Below are 12,957 nucleotides of genomic sequence, written 5' to 3' on the forward strand. Positions count from 1 at the left end.
TCCAAACTATTCAGTCAATTTATCCGGTTGTTTTCTGTCTAAAACTACAAGTGCATCTCAATAAATTAGAATATCATTAAAAAGTTAATTTATTTCAGTAATTCAATACGAAAAGGGAAAATATAGAGTGATTGCACACAGAGTGAAAATTAGTATATTAAAGACGACCCACTGAGAAAATGTTAAACTCAGAAATGTTGGCATACTGAAAAGTCTATACAGTAAATGCCCTCAGCACTTGGTCGGGGCGCCTTTTTGCATTAAATTCTGCATCAATGCGGCGTGGCATGGAGGCGATTATCCTGTTGCACTGCTGATTTAAGGTAGCCCAGGTTGCTTTTATAGCAGTCTTCAGCTCGTCTGCATTGTTGGCTCTGGTGTCATAGATTCTATATGGTGTTTACGTCAAGCGAGTTTGCTGGCCAATCAACACAGTGATACTGTGGTTAGTAAACCTGATATTGGTACTTTTGGCAGTGTGGACAGGGGCCAAGTCCTGCTGGAAAATGAAATTTACATCTCCAGAAAGATTATCGGCAGAGGGAAGCATGAAATGCTGTAAAATGTCCTGGTATACTGCTGCACTGACTTTAGTCTTGATAAAACACAGTGGAGCTATTCCAGCAGATGACATGGCTCCCCAAACCATGACTTATTGTGGAAATGTCACACTAGACCTCAAGCAGCTTGGATTGTCTGCCTCTCAACTAGAAATGAGCGAACTTTTGGAGGTTCGGTTCGCCAGGCACATTCGAACCTTTAGATAAGGTTCGGATTGTGACAATGACTTGAACCGAACCTCAATGGAAGCCAGTAATTGGGAAGTTTGTATCTGCGTATCTTCGCCCACATGCAGCCAGTCATAAGAACACTTCTGGAAGGGGTGAGGTTGGGGTTTTTCAAATTTATTTATTTAGTGTGTGTGTGTGTGTGTCTGTGTGCACACACTACATGTGATCATGCTGAATCTATCCCAAATGTGAGCCGATCAAACACTGCTCGCGACTTGCACAGGGCTGAGCATCACTCTTAGCCAAGAACAGCGCTGCTTGCTTGAGTGCTTTGTACTCGTAAGGCTGGAGTCACACTTGCAAGAGACTCGCGCGAGTCTCACATCGCATCACCCGGCATGGCCATTCACTCTCCTGACAGGAGAGTGTCAGCTGCATGTATTTCTATGCAGCTGAGATGCTCCTGTCAGGAGAGCTGCAGGCCATGTCGGGTAATGTGATGCAAGACTTACACGAGTCTCTCACAAGTGTGACTCTGGCCTTACTGTCTTGAACGTCAAACCCATACCTTGTTGTTTTAGGTTTTTTTTTTGGAAGTCTGTTTTCGAACTTTAGGTTCGCTCAACCCTACTCTCCACTCTTCCTCCAGACTCTGGGACCTTGATTTCCAAATGAAATACAAACTTTTCTTTCATCCGAAAACAACACCTTGGACCACTTTTTGTAGTTTCTAGTAGGTGGGGAGTGATAATGGGGTGATAAAATGGTGGGCATCTTCTTGGGGGTCCAGGATTGGGAGAGAGGTCACCAGCAGTGAGGAGAAGTAGAGAAAGGGAGAACAGGTGGGAGAAGGAGAGTGGACGGCATGTTCTGCGTGTTAGTAGGAGAGATCTGAGGTTTAGCAGCAGGTCAGCAGAGGAAGACAGGTGGGGAGGTAAGAGGGAAGCGGAGATAATTGTTTGGAGAGTGCTGGGGCTTGGGGATAACGAAGGAGAGTGAGGATGAGTAGAGCAAAGACTGTAAGGGCATAGGTAAGCATAGTGATATTAAGGTTTGAGAAAAAAAGCAGCAAACAGTTAAAAAGAGGTAACTGTTAACTTCTGGTCACTTCTGGGACATTTCTGGTATATTTCTGCAAGCCCACTTAACAATGTCCCACCAGACCAGTTATCACAACCATGTTAATATTGTGCAATCATCCTTGCTAAACAACTGGTTTCTCTCCCTTCATTTGAGGCTTGGTGTTTCCATATTTGTCTGCCTCTCTGGTTCTGTGGTTTCCAATGTGTAAAAGTCCTCACTGTTCCTTGTACCCTACAGCTTGCTTTGTCCACCCTGATCTGTAGCTTTGTGAATCCACCTCACCAGGTGAGTCTAACACATCGTCTTATTCTGTTTTTAGGGTAGACTCTGAAATGTTGGTGGAAGAAGGTTTCTCCATGGTCAGTGTTGATGCCAGTGATAAGATGTTGAAGTATGCATTGAAGACTCGTTGGAACAGAAGAAAGGAGCCCGCATTTGACAAATGGGGTGAGGTTCTATTATTTGTCACTGTCGATAAATAGTGGGGCTGTTACTGGTTATGCAGGGCGAGGTCCACATGCAACAGGCAGAGTATCAGACATTCCGTTTTTTTCTATGATCACCTAATAAGATAATAAGCCCATATGGGAAGCATTTTTGAGGTTATTCTGCAATTCTGAATTGGTATCTGTGGATTTACTTCTCTATGCTGAAAGACGTCTAATACACTATATTTACAGTTTTTCAGTAACTGACACTATAAAGAGGGGAGCCGTGTGATTGCACGCCTTGTTTCCCCTGACTTCTGTAGATATGAATGAGTGCAGGTACCTCGTCACCTTTAAGAGTGACCCCATGTGTCCTTGTAGGAATCCTCGTCATAGACTGGGAGGAGACGGCAATAATCACACAACAGTTTTAATAAAAATAACTGGAACTTCTTTATTCTTGCACGTTTAGTGTCTGTACTTCTGGTCCTTAGGACCCCCGTGCTGTGTCCTTCTGTCCTCAGGGAAAAACTCTGCTAACTTGCCCATGGTATCTTCCTCCAGCAGTCCCATAACTTTATCTCCCCCCGGTATCCTTTCCTTTTGCAGCTGCCGTGTCTCATTCTTACCCGCGTCCCCGATGCGCAGTCCCTCCTGGCACCAGTACGAGGTCCCACTGAAGTCTCCAAGCCCCAGTGTTCCACCAGTCTGAGGTGGATCTGCCTCTCAGCCGGGTGAGGTCTTGACACCTTGTGAAGGGTTACCTCCAGCTCAGGCTAGCTTTAGCACGAGCCCCTGCCTGGCACAACTCCTGCCACTCAACTCACTAGATTATTTTTCCACACATGCTGTAACCCTTTGCTTATTCCTCCCTCCTTAGCTCCATTTCCTTGACAACCCTCTGTCTGCTCTTTCCTGTGTTCCTACTAAATCCTATTAACTATCTAACTGTCACTAACCCCACACTCCGGTTGCTTGCTCCCTAGTTACCACTTATTCCTATATTATTACTAGTACTACACCTAACCTTACATCTATATGTGGCCATGTACTATATCCTCTACCGAACACAGAAGGAGGGACCAGTGCATACTATACACAGTATTTACAATACATTGATATATACTTCTTTCCACATAACCAGTGGTGACCGCTAGGTGGAGCTGAACGGGGCACGCTCATTGGGTTCTGCTACATCTTATCTTTACTTTACACTAGCAATACCTATTAACACCATCTTCATAGGAGAGGGCACTATTCACCTACAGCTACATGAGAAGCAAAGAGTTGACTTCGACTGTCATCTTTAAATATGTTAATGATGACTATCTGATGTTTGGCCCAACTTTTTTGGGGGAGACTGACAGACCAACGACTACCTCCTTTAGATCTTATATTATTGGAGAAGTCTAGTCCTAAATCTGAACTTTGTTTCCTCTATCTTGAAATATAGGGTTAATTAGGGTTAGATAAGGGACAGTCGCCATCGCATGGGGGGACAAAAAGAACCTTAGGGTCACCTCCGCTGACAGGAAGGTATCTCTGCTAGAAATTTATAAGGAGAGGGAGGATTAATTGGATACGTTGAGATATATATCTTCGAGGGGCTTCTGATAAGTCTTTAGCTTTGTGATTTTTTTTTGTTTCTATGGTAACGAATGTTACATCACATGAAAGCCTTGTCTAATATATGTTTTCAAAATTTTGTGTTTGTTGCTTATATCAACAATCTACGTATGCGGGAAAACAAAATGGCAGAGTCTAATTCGATATTTACAGCAACTGAGAACAGAGGAGTGATAAAATTCTTTCTGCAAGGAAAGTCCAGGAAGGATATTCATTGTGATTTAGTGATGGGTGAACCTCCTGATGTTTGGGATCGAGAGCCTCGCCCGAGCTTTTTGTAAAGTCCCTGTTCAGGGTCGGAGATAATGCAAACTTGCGTCCGAACCCAGAGCGTGGACTTTAGTTATGAGATTGGGTGGGGGGGGAGCTGTAAAATAAAGAATAGATAATAAAGAATATACTCATGATTCTGTGTACTACTGGGACATGTCACTGGGTGGCCGTTGCCCGGTTCCGTGACCCTGGGGGTTGCTTTAAAGGGGGCTATTTACAGGGGAATGTTTAATAAAGTTTATGTCATGACGCCACTTGCGGTGATGGAGTGAAGCGCGGAAAGAAGGTAGGCCACACAAGGGATTGCAGTGTAACTGGTTTTCTTTGCTCACAGTGGTTGGTAACTGGTACCTGTAGAAAGGCTGGTGTTCACCTTTGGTTCCCTTAGTTCCAGTGCCGGGTTTATGACCTGGTGGCTTCTTTTCCCTGCACCTCTCTCAAGTTGGTGGGTCCCCGTGGCTTGGAGCGTCTGAGGGTCCCCTCCTGTTTATCTCTGTCTCTGATCTGTACGGCCTGCAATGTGAACCCTGTAGAGTCGGTATTCCGTTCTGGTCCCTGGTTCTCTCGTTACTGCTGGTGCCCCCGGACTTCTAAGGTCAGTGAGGTCCTGGATGGTCCCCTCACTGTGCAGATTTTATCAGGTCTTCCTGGAGCGTTTGCCTGACCTAGGGCTCTGTACCCCATCAGTGCTATGGTTCCGGGAGTACTTCACCAGCAACCACACGCCTGGGCCCTCAGACACTGTTACACTCCCGTGTCAGTGCAGTTACGTCCGTTCTCTCTCACTTCCACTTACTAACTGTCGAACTGTCCGTCACCTCCCACCTGGTTGTCTAGTGGACTGGATTGGCTCCACCCCTGGGTGGCCATCCATTGGGTCCACTCTAGTCTGTCACCAGTCTGTGGATGGGGAAAAATGGATTTTAGTGTGTTTTGCTGTTATTGGCACTAGTCTTCCAGGTCCCTGGGGGGTAGGCCCTGCATCTTTGACAGGATGCAGTACCTTGTAGTGCCCTGATGGATTCAAGGGTGCTACAATTCTAATTTGGTCTGACATGCACTGTGAGGTCTTATATAGACAGGTGTGTGCCTATCCAAATCAAGTCCTATAAGTTTAATTACACACAACTGGGCTCCAATGAAGGAGTAGAACCATCTCAAGGAGGATCACAAGGAAATGGACAGCATGTGACTTAAATATGAGTGTCTGAGCAAGGGGCAGAATACTTATGACCATGTGATATTTCAGTTTTTCTTGTTTGATAAATTTGCAAACATTTCTACATTTCTGTTTTGTTTTTTTTTTGTCAAGTTGGGGTGCAGAGTGTACATTAATAAGAATTTTTTTTTTTTTTAATTTACCAAATGGCTGCAATGAAAAATTGTAAAGGGGTCTGAAAACTTTATGTACCCACTGTAGTTAATAATAAACATTGTCATTATACTTAGAGGTCCCGCGACGCGTCCTGCAGACTCTGTCTCCCGGCCGCTTTTGCTTACGGGTCCGATCATTAGCTTTCGGGAGTATTCACTACACTGCTCGTCACTCGGCAGTCTTCGGCTGTTTTCGGCCGTGTGCGCGGTGAGGTCAGGGTTCACATGAGTCCATGGTTTAGCCATGGGATCGATTAAACTTTGACTGTCACTGTCAGCCTGCTTCTCGCTCTGCATAGACGCTTGTCTGTACAGAGTGATTAAGCAGAGCTGACAATGCTCTCCCTGTGGACGTCGGACTAAGGATTTTTTTAGAATAAAAATGGAGTCTCTAAATGTTTTTTGTTTTTGTTCTAATAAAAAAGTGTGTTTTGGTTTTTTTTCTTTACGGTTTACTGGGAATTCACGGTGGCCATGTCTAATCTGAGAATACAAAGCTGGTATTAACCCCTTTATACCCCGCAATCCATCGCCATCAGGGTCACTGGTTGAGATGGGTAAAGTGCCTGGAAATGGCGCTAAGAAACAATGCACCATTTCCAGGGGTGGCTGCAGGCTTCGGTTTTTAGTGTGGGGGGCTGTGATGGTGGAATATGGAGGGTTGTGTTTCATGTTGTGTAGGTTTGTATTTTAGTAGTTGTTCACTGTCCATTCTCTGTATTGCTTGTGTGTACATTGTATTGTCTGTAGGTAATCACCCCCTGTAGTGTACCTGTCCCTAGATCTGGGGGAGGAGACCTGGGATCCACCTAAACTCTTTGCTTACCTGAAGAATTGGTCAGTCTATTTGATAACTTCAAGTGAAGCAGGATGAGTCATCCTCTGGGGCAGTAGCTATGGCTCCCCAGAGAACCAGAGAGACATGGACATTTATCGCTTACTGAACTATATTTATGTTTCTTTACTTTTTACCCCATGTATGGTGGATTATGTTAGGGACCGTTTGATTTGCTTGGAATAAATGTCCTTTGGATTGTTCCATCATCTCTCGCTCTGTTGATTGTGTGATATGGGAGAAGGACCCCATCACAACTGGTGGCAGCAGTGAGGTCAACAGAGCAAAGCCCAATGGAGATCCACCCACAGATTACAGAAACTGGACCACATCCAGTCTACAGGAGAGAGCCAGAGATCTGGGCCTGAACTACCAGGGACTGAGTAAAGAGGCCTTAATTGACCCACTGGTGGGTGTGAGCCAGGCCACCTCCTCCTAGATTTCTAATGGACAAATGCTGGAGATGGGGATCCCTGCCCCAAAAAGCCAGAGGTTGATGTGGTTCAAAGAAGAGATGGCGGTTCTGGGCCCAGGTGTATTTCAGGAGTATAAGTAGGAGGCTGCTTGCTGAGCACAGAGGAGACTAGAAGCAATGGAGTCTGGCAGAGGGAGTAATGTGAGTTGGAGTGTAAACCAAGCGATCCGAGAGTCTGTACGGATCACCCGGTCAGACTTTAAGCCATTTGATGAGGCTTCCAGAGATGTGGAACGGTTCTTCAAGGACTTTGAGTAGCAGTGTGTTGTGATGGAGGTGCCCCACTCTGACTGGATGTGTTTGTTAGTGGAACTCCTGAACGGAAGCCTAGCAGAGGCTTATTGCACCATTGACTCACAGCAGAACCGGGATTACAACATTTGTAAAGCAGACTATCCTGGAATACCATGCTATCACCCCAGACTCACATAGGGCACAGTTCTGAGACTTCCAATGCACCACGGGAGGATCGTTTAGGATGTATGCCCATAAGATTTCCGAGGCATGTCGGAGATGGCTGGAAGAGGAAGACTCTTTCACTGTGGAAGACTTTATACAGGTATTTCTTATAGAACAATTTCTTTCCACGTGTCCCTCAGAAATACGGGAATGGGTCAGAGCGCGCACGCCGTGCACCTTGGATAGAGCTGCAGACCTGGCTGATGAGGCTCTTACTATCCGACCACAATGGAGGAGGCTTCTGGACAATAAGCCACAGCCTGCTCCTGCACCCCAGCCCTCTCCGGTTATATTTGCCCCTCCATGCAGCTGCAGGCCAATGACAACCACGGCTCACAATCATGGGCCCCAACAGTTTTGAACATGCCCTAGGGGAATCACAGAGAGGAGATGTTATGTGTGCGAGAAACCTGGGCACCTGCAATCCAGTTGTCCCGCAAGGACTCTGAGGGAGCCCCCTGCACCTCCACCTCGTCCGGTGAATCTTGTGCATTCCATCCTGCCCGAGGAAGAGTTACCACCACCTCCACTGGAGTGTAACGCTGACCCTGCAACATAGATGCCCCTGTTGGAGTATATGGGCTCCGGCCTTTGTCACCAGATTCTCCTACTGCCTTCTCCAGAATGCCAGTTGGAAGGAGTATGATGCAAAGGAGATGTTATCAATGTGGGCAGCCTGGGCATTTGCAAAACACTTAATATTCTGGACATTTTGCAAAACCTGTTTATTCTCTACAGCCAAATACTATGGGGGAAGAGTTCTCACCCCTTCAAATTGACTTGCCTAATGACTCAGACACTCGTGGTCGATCACTAGGGGTTTATGTGGTGCGAGCCACAGCCCCAAGTTCCTCTTACCATCAGAGTAAGCATTTACAGGAGGTTGTGCTGGATGGACAGAGTCATTGGATTTTGTGACTCTGGGGCATTTGTCACAATAGCTGATCCCCGGGTGGTTTGGCCAGAGGCGATACATCATGTACCAGGCATTGTTATTGAATTGGCTGGAAGACAAAGGAGGAATATCCCAAAGGCGACTGTAGATTTGGACTTTGGCTTTGGGGGTCAAGCAATGTGTGGTTGGGGTGATGAGCGGCCTGCCTGCAAATATTCTCCTAGGAAATGATGTGCGAGATCTACAATGCCGATTTGTGGGTGCAGGAAACACAGTTTGAGTGAAAGAGGACACAAAGGGAAGCTTGTCCATACAACCCTACCGCTGTACAAGGGACTATCCACAGCTGACAAACATGGACTTAAGTGAGGTGGCCAGAGGTCTGTGTAGACCTCATGGCATGCTCACTTATTAAGAAGGAGGGAGAGGTTTTGATGGTGGAATATGGGGGGTTGTTTCATGTTGCGTAGGTTCGTATTTTAGTTCACTGTCCATTCTCTGTATTGCTTGTGTGTACATTGTATGGTCTGTAAGTAATCACCCCCTGTAGTGTTTCTGTCCCTAGGTCTAGGAGAGGGGGCCTGGTATCGACCTAAACTCTCTGCTTACCTGAAGAATTGGTCAGTCTGTTTGAGAACTTTAAGAGAAGCAGGACGAATCATCCTCTGGGGCAGTAGCTATGGCTCCCCAGAGAGACCTGGACATTTATCACTTACTGGACTATATTCGTGTTTCTTTACTATTTTTACTTTCTGTATGGTGGATTATGTTATGGACTGTTTGATTTACTTGGAATATATGTTCTTTGGATTGTTCATCATCTCTCTCTGTTGATTGTGTGATATGGGAGAAGGACCCAGTCACTGGAGCCCAGAACGCTTGGACCTTACCACACTGAGAATCCCAGCCCTCATGTGCCTTATTTTCCCTGACTGGCGATCAAAATACGGCGGGAGCCCATGCATTTTTTAATTTTTTTTAAATAATTAAAAAAAAATAATGGTCTTCAATGTATTTTGATTAGCAGCCAAACGTCTATCAATCTGAATGGCTAATGACATAGAAGCCCACCATAACATCCTTTACAGGCTCTGTCAACTCCTTCCGAAAGAGAGCCGCATCATTCCACTCAGTAAGGACCACCCACCCATGAAATTTCTGACAGTATATCTCTGCAGGTTGCTGACCCTGGATCAAAGCCAACAAAGTTTTCTCGGCTTGATTAACAGCATTAGGTTCATCATACAACAACCCCAGAGCGTGAAAAAAAAGTCCACATCAGCAAGAGCAGGATCTTTAGGTGCCAGGGAAAAGGCCCAATCCTGGGGGTCACCACGCAGCAGAGAGATAACAATCTGAACTCGCTGCCTGGAAGACCCTGAGGACTTGGGTTTCAAGGCAAAAAATAACCTACAATTGTTCTTGAAGTTCATAAATTTAGACTAATCTTAGTTTCTAACGCAGGTGTCTGGGCAAGATAATCGGATATAACCTTAACCTGAGAAGTAAGCTGATCAACTCACCCAGCTAATTGTGTGACATCCATGACAGCACAAGACCCTCCACAGCACCCAGAGATAGAGGAAAAAACACACAAGGAGAAAAAAAAAATTCTGACACTTTTATTTTTTTTTTTCCTTCTTTTGAGTACCCTGGAATCTAGGTTAGGCCGATGGTAATGTTATAATTCAGGGACCGAGGAGGATCAAAAAATGCGTAATCCCAAAAAGGTGACAGAGTGGCTGTTAACTTAACGGACTGCAGACCTAATCCTGACACACAACTAACAGTAGCCGTGGGGCGTGCATACAATGACCTGGACGCCTTGACAAAGCCGGATAACTAAATAATCTCACAGACATATAAGAAAGCTAATCTGCCTCGGAGTAGTCCCCAAAGATAGATCACCCCACATGTAAAGGCTACGGTGATTATAGAAAAATACAATAAAAAGCCAGAAAAGACAGATTCAGCAAAAGTGAGGCCCAAACTATCTTTATAGGAAAGGATAGGAAAGGGCAACTGTCTGCAGCCGTAAAAACCCTAATATATACCAGCACTTCTGATATGGAAAAATCCTGAGGTCACACAACCTCTCCCCCACTTTACCAACACTCAGATGTTACTGGGATCAAAAAACACTAATACAGATGAGGGACTGAATTAATACCAAGCATGATAAATACAAACCTTTAAGAATCATGGAGCTAAGTATACAGACTCCCAGCAGGGAATGATCCCATTCCACCAAGAACTCCACACAGACAAAATAGGAATCATGCATTAGTATCAAAGCAGAGAAAACAACAAGAAAGTGGAAAACAAACAGCAGAGGTACAAAGACCACTTATCTGAGAGGAGTTCTGGAGGGGAGCAGAGCTGGTTTACAGAATGTCCTTAACACACAGGAACAATTGGCCACCGGCAAGTAAGCAGAGAAAACTACTCAGTTAAATAGCTCAATCTAAGGCTGCTTTCACACATCTGGTTTTAGCAGTGTGGCTAAATCCGGCTCTAAAACCTATGCAACGCATGTGGAGAAAAAACCGCATCCTTTGCATAAGTTTTTACATGCGGCCCGTCCGGTTTTTGCCAGTTGCGGCACACTACTGAGCATGTGCAGTGCAAAAAACCGCATGCGGCGGCCGGATGTGGTTTTTGCTGCGTCGCATCCGGCGTCCATAGGCATGCATTGGAAAAAGTGCCGTATCGGCCGGATGCCGCGCAATGCTTTTTTTTTGCCGGACAAAAAACGTGCCAGGAAACGTTCCATCCGTCCGCCGCATCAGCTAAATATGCCGCATCCGGCAAAAACCGGACCGAATGCAAGGCCATGCGGCTGAATCCGGCACTAATGAAAGTTTATGCGGAAAAAACGCAACCGGCGGCTAAAAAAACAGTTGCGTTTTTTCTGCAAAGAGCCTGATTGTGCTGCACAGCAAAAACCGGATGTGTGATAGCAGCCTAACCCTGACTGCCAGTCCTCCACAGGTGTGTGGCTTTCGTTCCACACATCAACTGCACCACTAGCACTGACAACAAGAGGGAGCTCCAAACTGGAAAACGTATACACAACAGACGTGATGGTGTGTGTTTAGAGACAGAGGGTGTTGTAATGTGGAGGAAAAGATCTGAGGAGGAGGTGAGATGGGTGGGGAGGATGGAGGGAGATATGAATAGTTCATTACTAGGTTTAGGGATTAGAGTGGCTTGTAAAAAAAATGAAGTAATATAGGGATGTAGGTGAAAAGAAACACAAACATTGTTTACAGTTACCTTCTGGTCTAATTCACTGCATCATACTTATATGATGCAGACTAAAGATGTGTATGGATGAGTGATGAAGCTTTATGCATGGATTACTGAGGTTCGAGAATTATGCATGTATGGATAGAGGGTAATATTTGTGTGTGTGTGTATATTATATATATATATATACTTGTGATATTTTATTTTATATGTGATATAATAGAAACAGCGTGTGAAATTAGTATTGAACACTGTTATGATCCGGAACCATGGAAGATCACCATAGATCATTGGCAAAAAAGGTAACAAGAGCATTGGCAACTAAACTGGCCGCCATCCCCTTTCTAACTATCAACACTAGAAGTAGCTGAGGGGTGAACTAACATCCTATGCACCGCAAACCCAGCCGGAGAACTAGCTATCCTAAAGGAAGGAAAGATGAATAACTCTCTGCCTCAGAAATAGACCGCAAAGATATAGCAAGCCCCCCACATTCAAAGACTACGGTGATATAGGAAAACACAATACACAGATGGATGATAGGATTAGCAAAGGTGAGGCCCCATTGACTAAATAGGAAAGGATAGGTAAGGGGCTAATGATGGCCAGAGAAAAACCCTACAAAAATCCAAGAACCTGATAGTTCAAAAAGTCCTCAGATCGCTGGATCTGAACTCTGTCCTATATCAGGTGCTCTTGTCAAACCAATGAACGGAAAGCAGGAACAATTACAAATTCAAGAAGCAACAAACACATGGACTTATAGGAGCAATACTCCAAACATAGCTGCAGGGAGCTTCCCAGCTAAGCACAGAGAGCGAAAATTCCTGCATGCAAATAAACTGAAAACAACCACAGTAAATGACAAACCCAGATAAGAACAAAAAGGAACAAAACAACAAAAGAAAGAACCAAGCACTTATCTGAGGAAGATGTAGTCTGGAGCAAGATGAGCAGGCTGGTAAACTAAAGAGACCAAGGTTTAGCTAGGCAGAGAGTTAGCAATGGAAATGCCCATTTCTCCAACACACCTGGTCTCTGTCCAAACCATTCCTGTCCACAAGAGGGAGCCTCACAGCAGCTAAAGCATAACTGACATTCACAACAGAACACATCACCAATATTCTAAGTAAATCTATTTCTAAAAAGTGCTATTGACATGAATTTCTCACCCAATCCACACAGGCAAAGAAATCAAACCATAAATGTCCATAATTTATGAGTGATAATGATAAGTGACACACAAAGTGTTTAACACCCTTCCTGCAATCTATTGAATAAGATTGTGCTAGATCGGCTCACTTAGCTGCTTCATGAGGCAGACAGAGGAAAGCTTTTTCATTTACATTTTCAGCAGGTTTTATCAAAGTCTTCAAAAACCAGTACCGGATAAAGTAAATATGAACAGCCTTTCCGGCATAAAGAAAACAAAACAGTACTTGGTCCATATATCTGTGGGGTCCACCTCCTCTGAACTAGTGTTTACTCTTTGCAACAAGAGCTAGGTCTGGAGGTCTGCTACTTCCATA

General features: G+C 44.9%; 1 protein-coding gene across 1 annotated transcript in view; it reads left to right on the forward strand.

The window, feature by feature from the left end:
• GNMT (glycine N-methyltransferase) overlaps window positions 1–12,957 on the forward strand; it is a 112,682-nt gene that overhangs the window by 58,574 nt on the left and 41,151 nt on the right. Inside the window, exon 2 of the mRNA XM_075337900.1 lies at window positions 2,134–2,261. Within this exon, the coding sequence (XP_075194015.1) occupies window positions 2,134–2,261 (128 nt within the window). The remainder of the gene's footprint in view (window positions 1–2,133; window positions 2,262–12,957) is intronic.

This window comes from Anomaloglossus baeobatrachus, chromosome 3 (assembly GCF_048569485.1).
Source record: "Anomaloglossus baeobatrachus isolate aAnoBae1 chromosome 3, aAnoBae1.hap1, whole genome shotgun sequence".
In the NCBI taxonomy this organism is placed as follows: Eukaryota; Metazoa; Chordata; class Amphibia; order Anura; family Aromobatidae; genus Anomaloglossus; species Anomaloglossus baeobatrachus.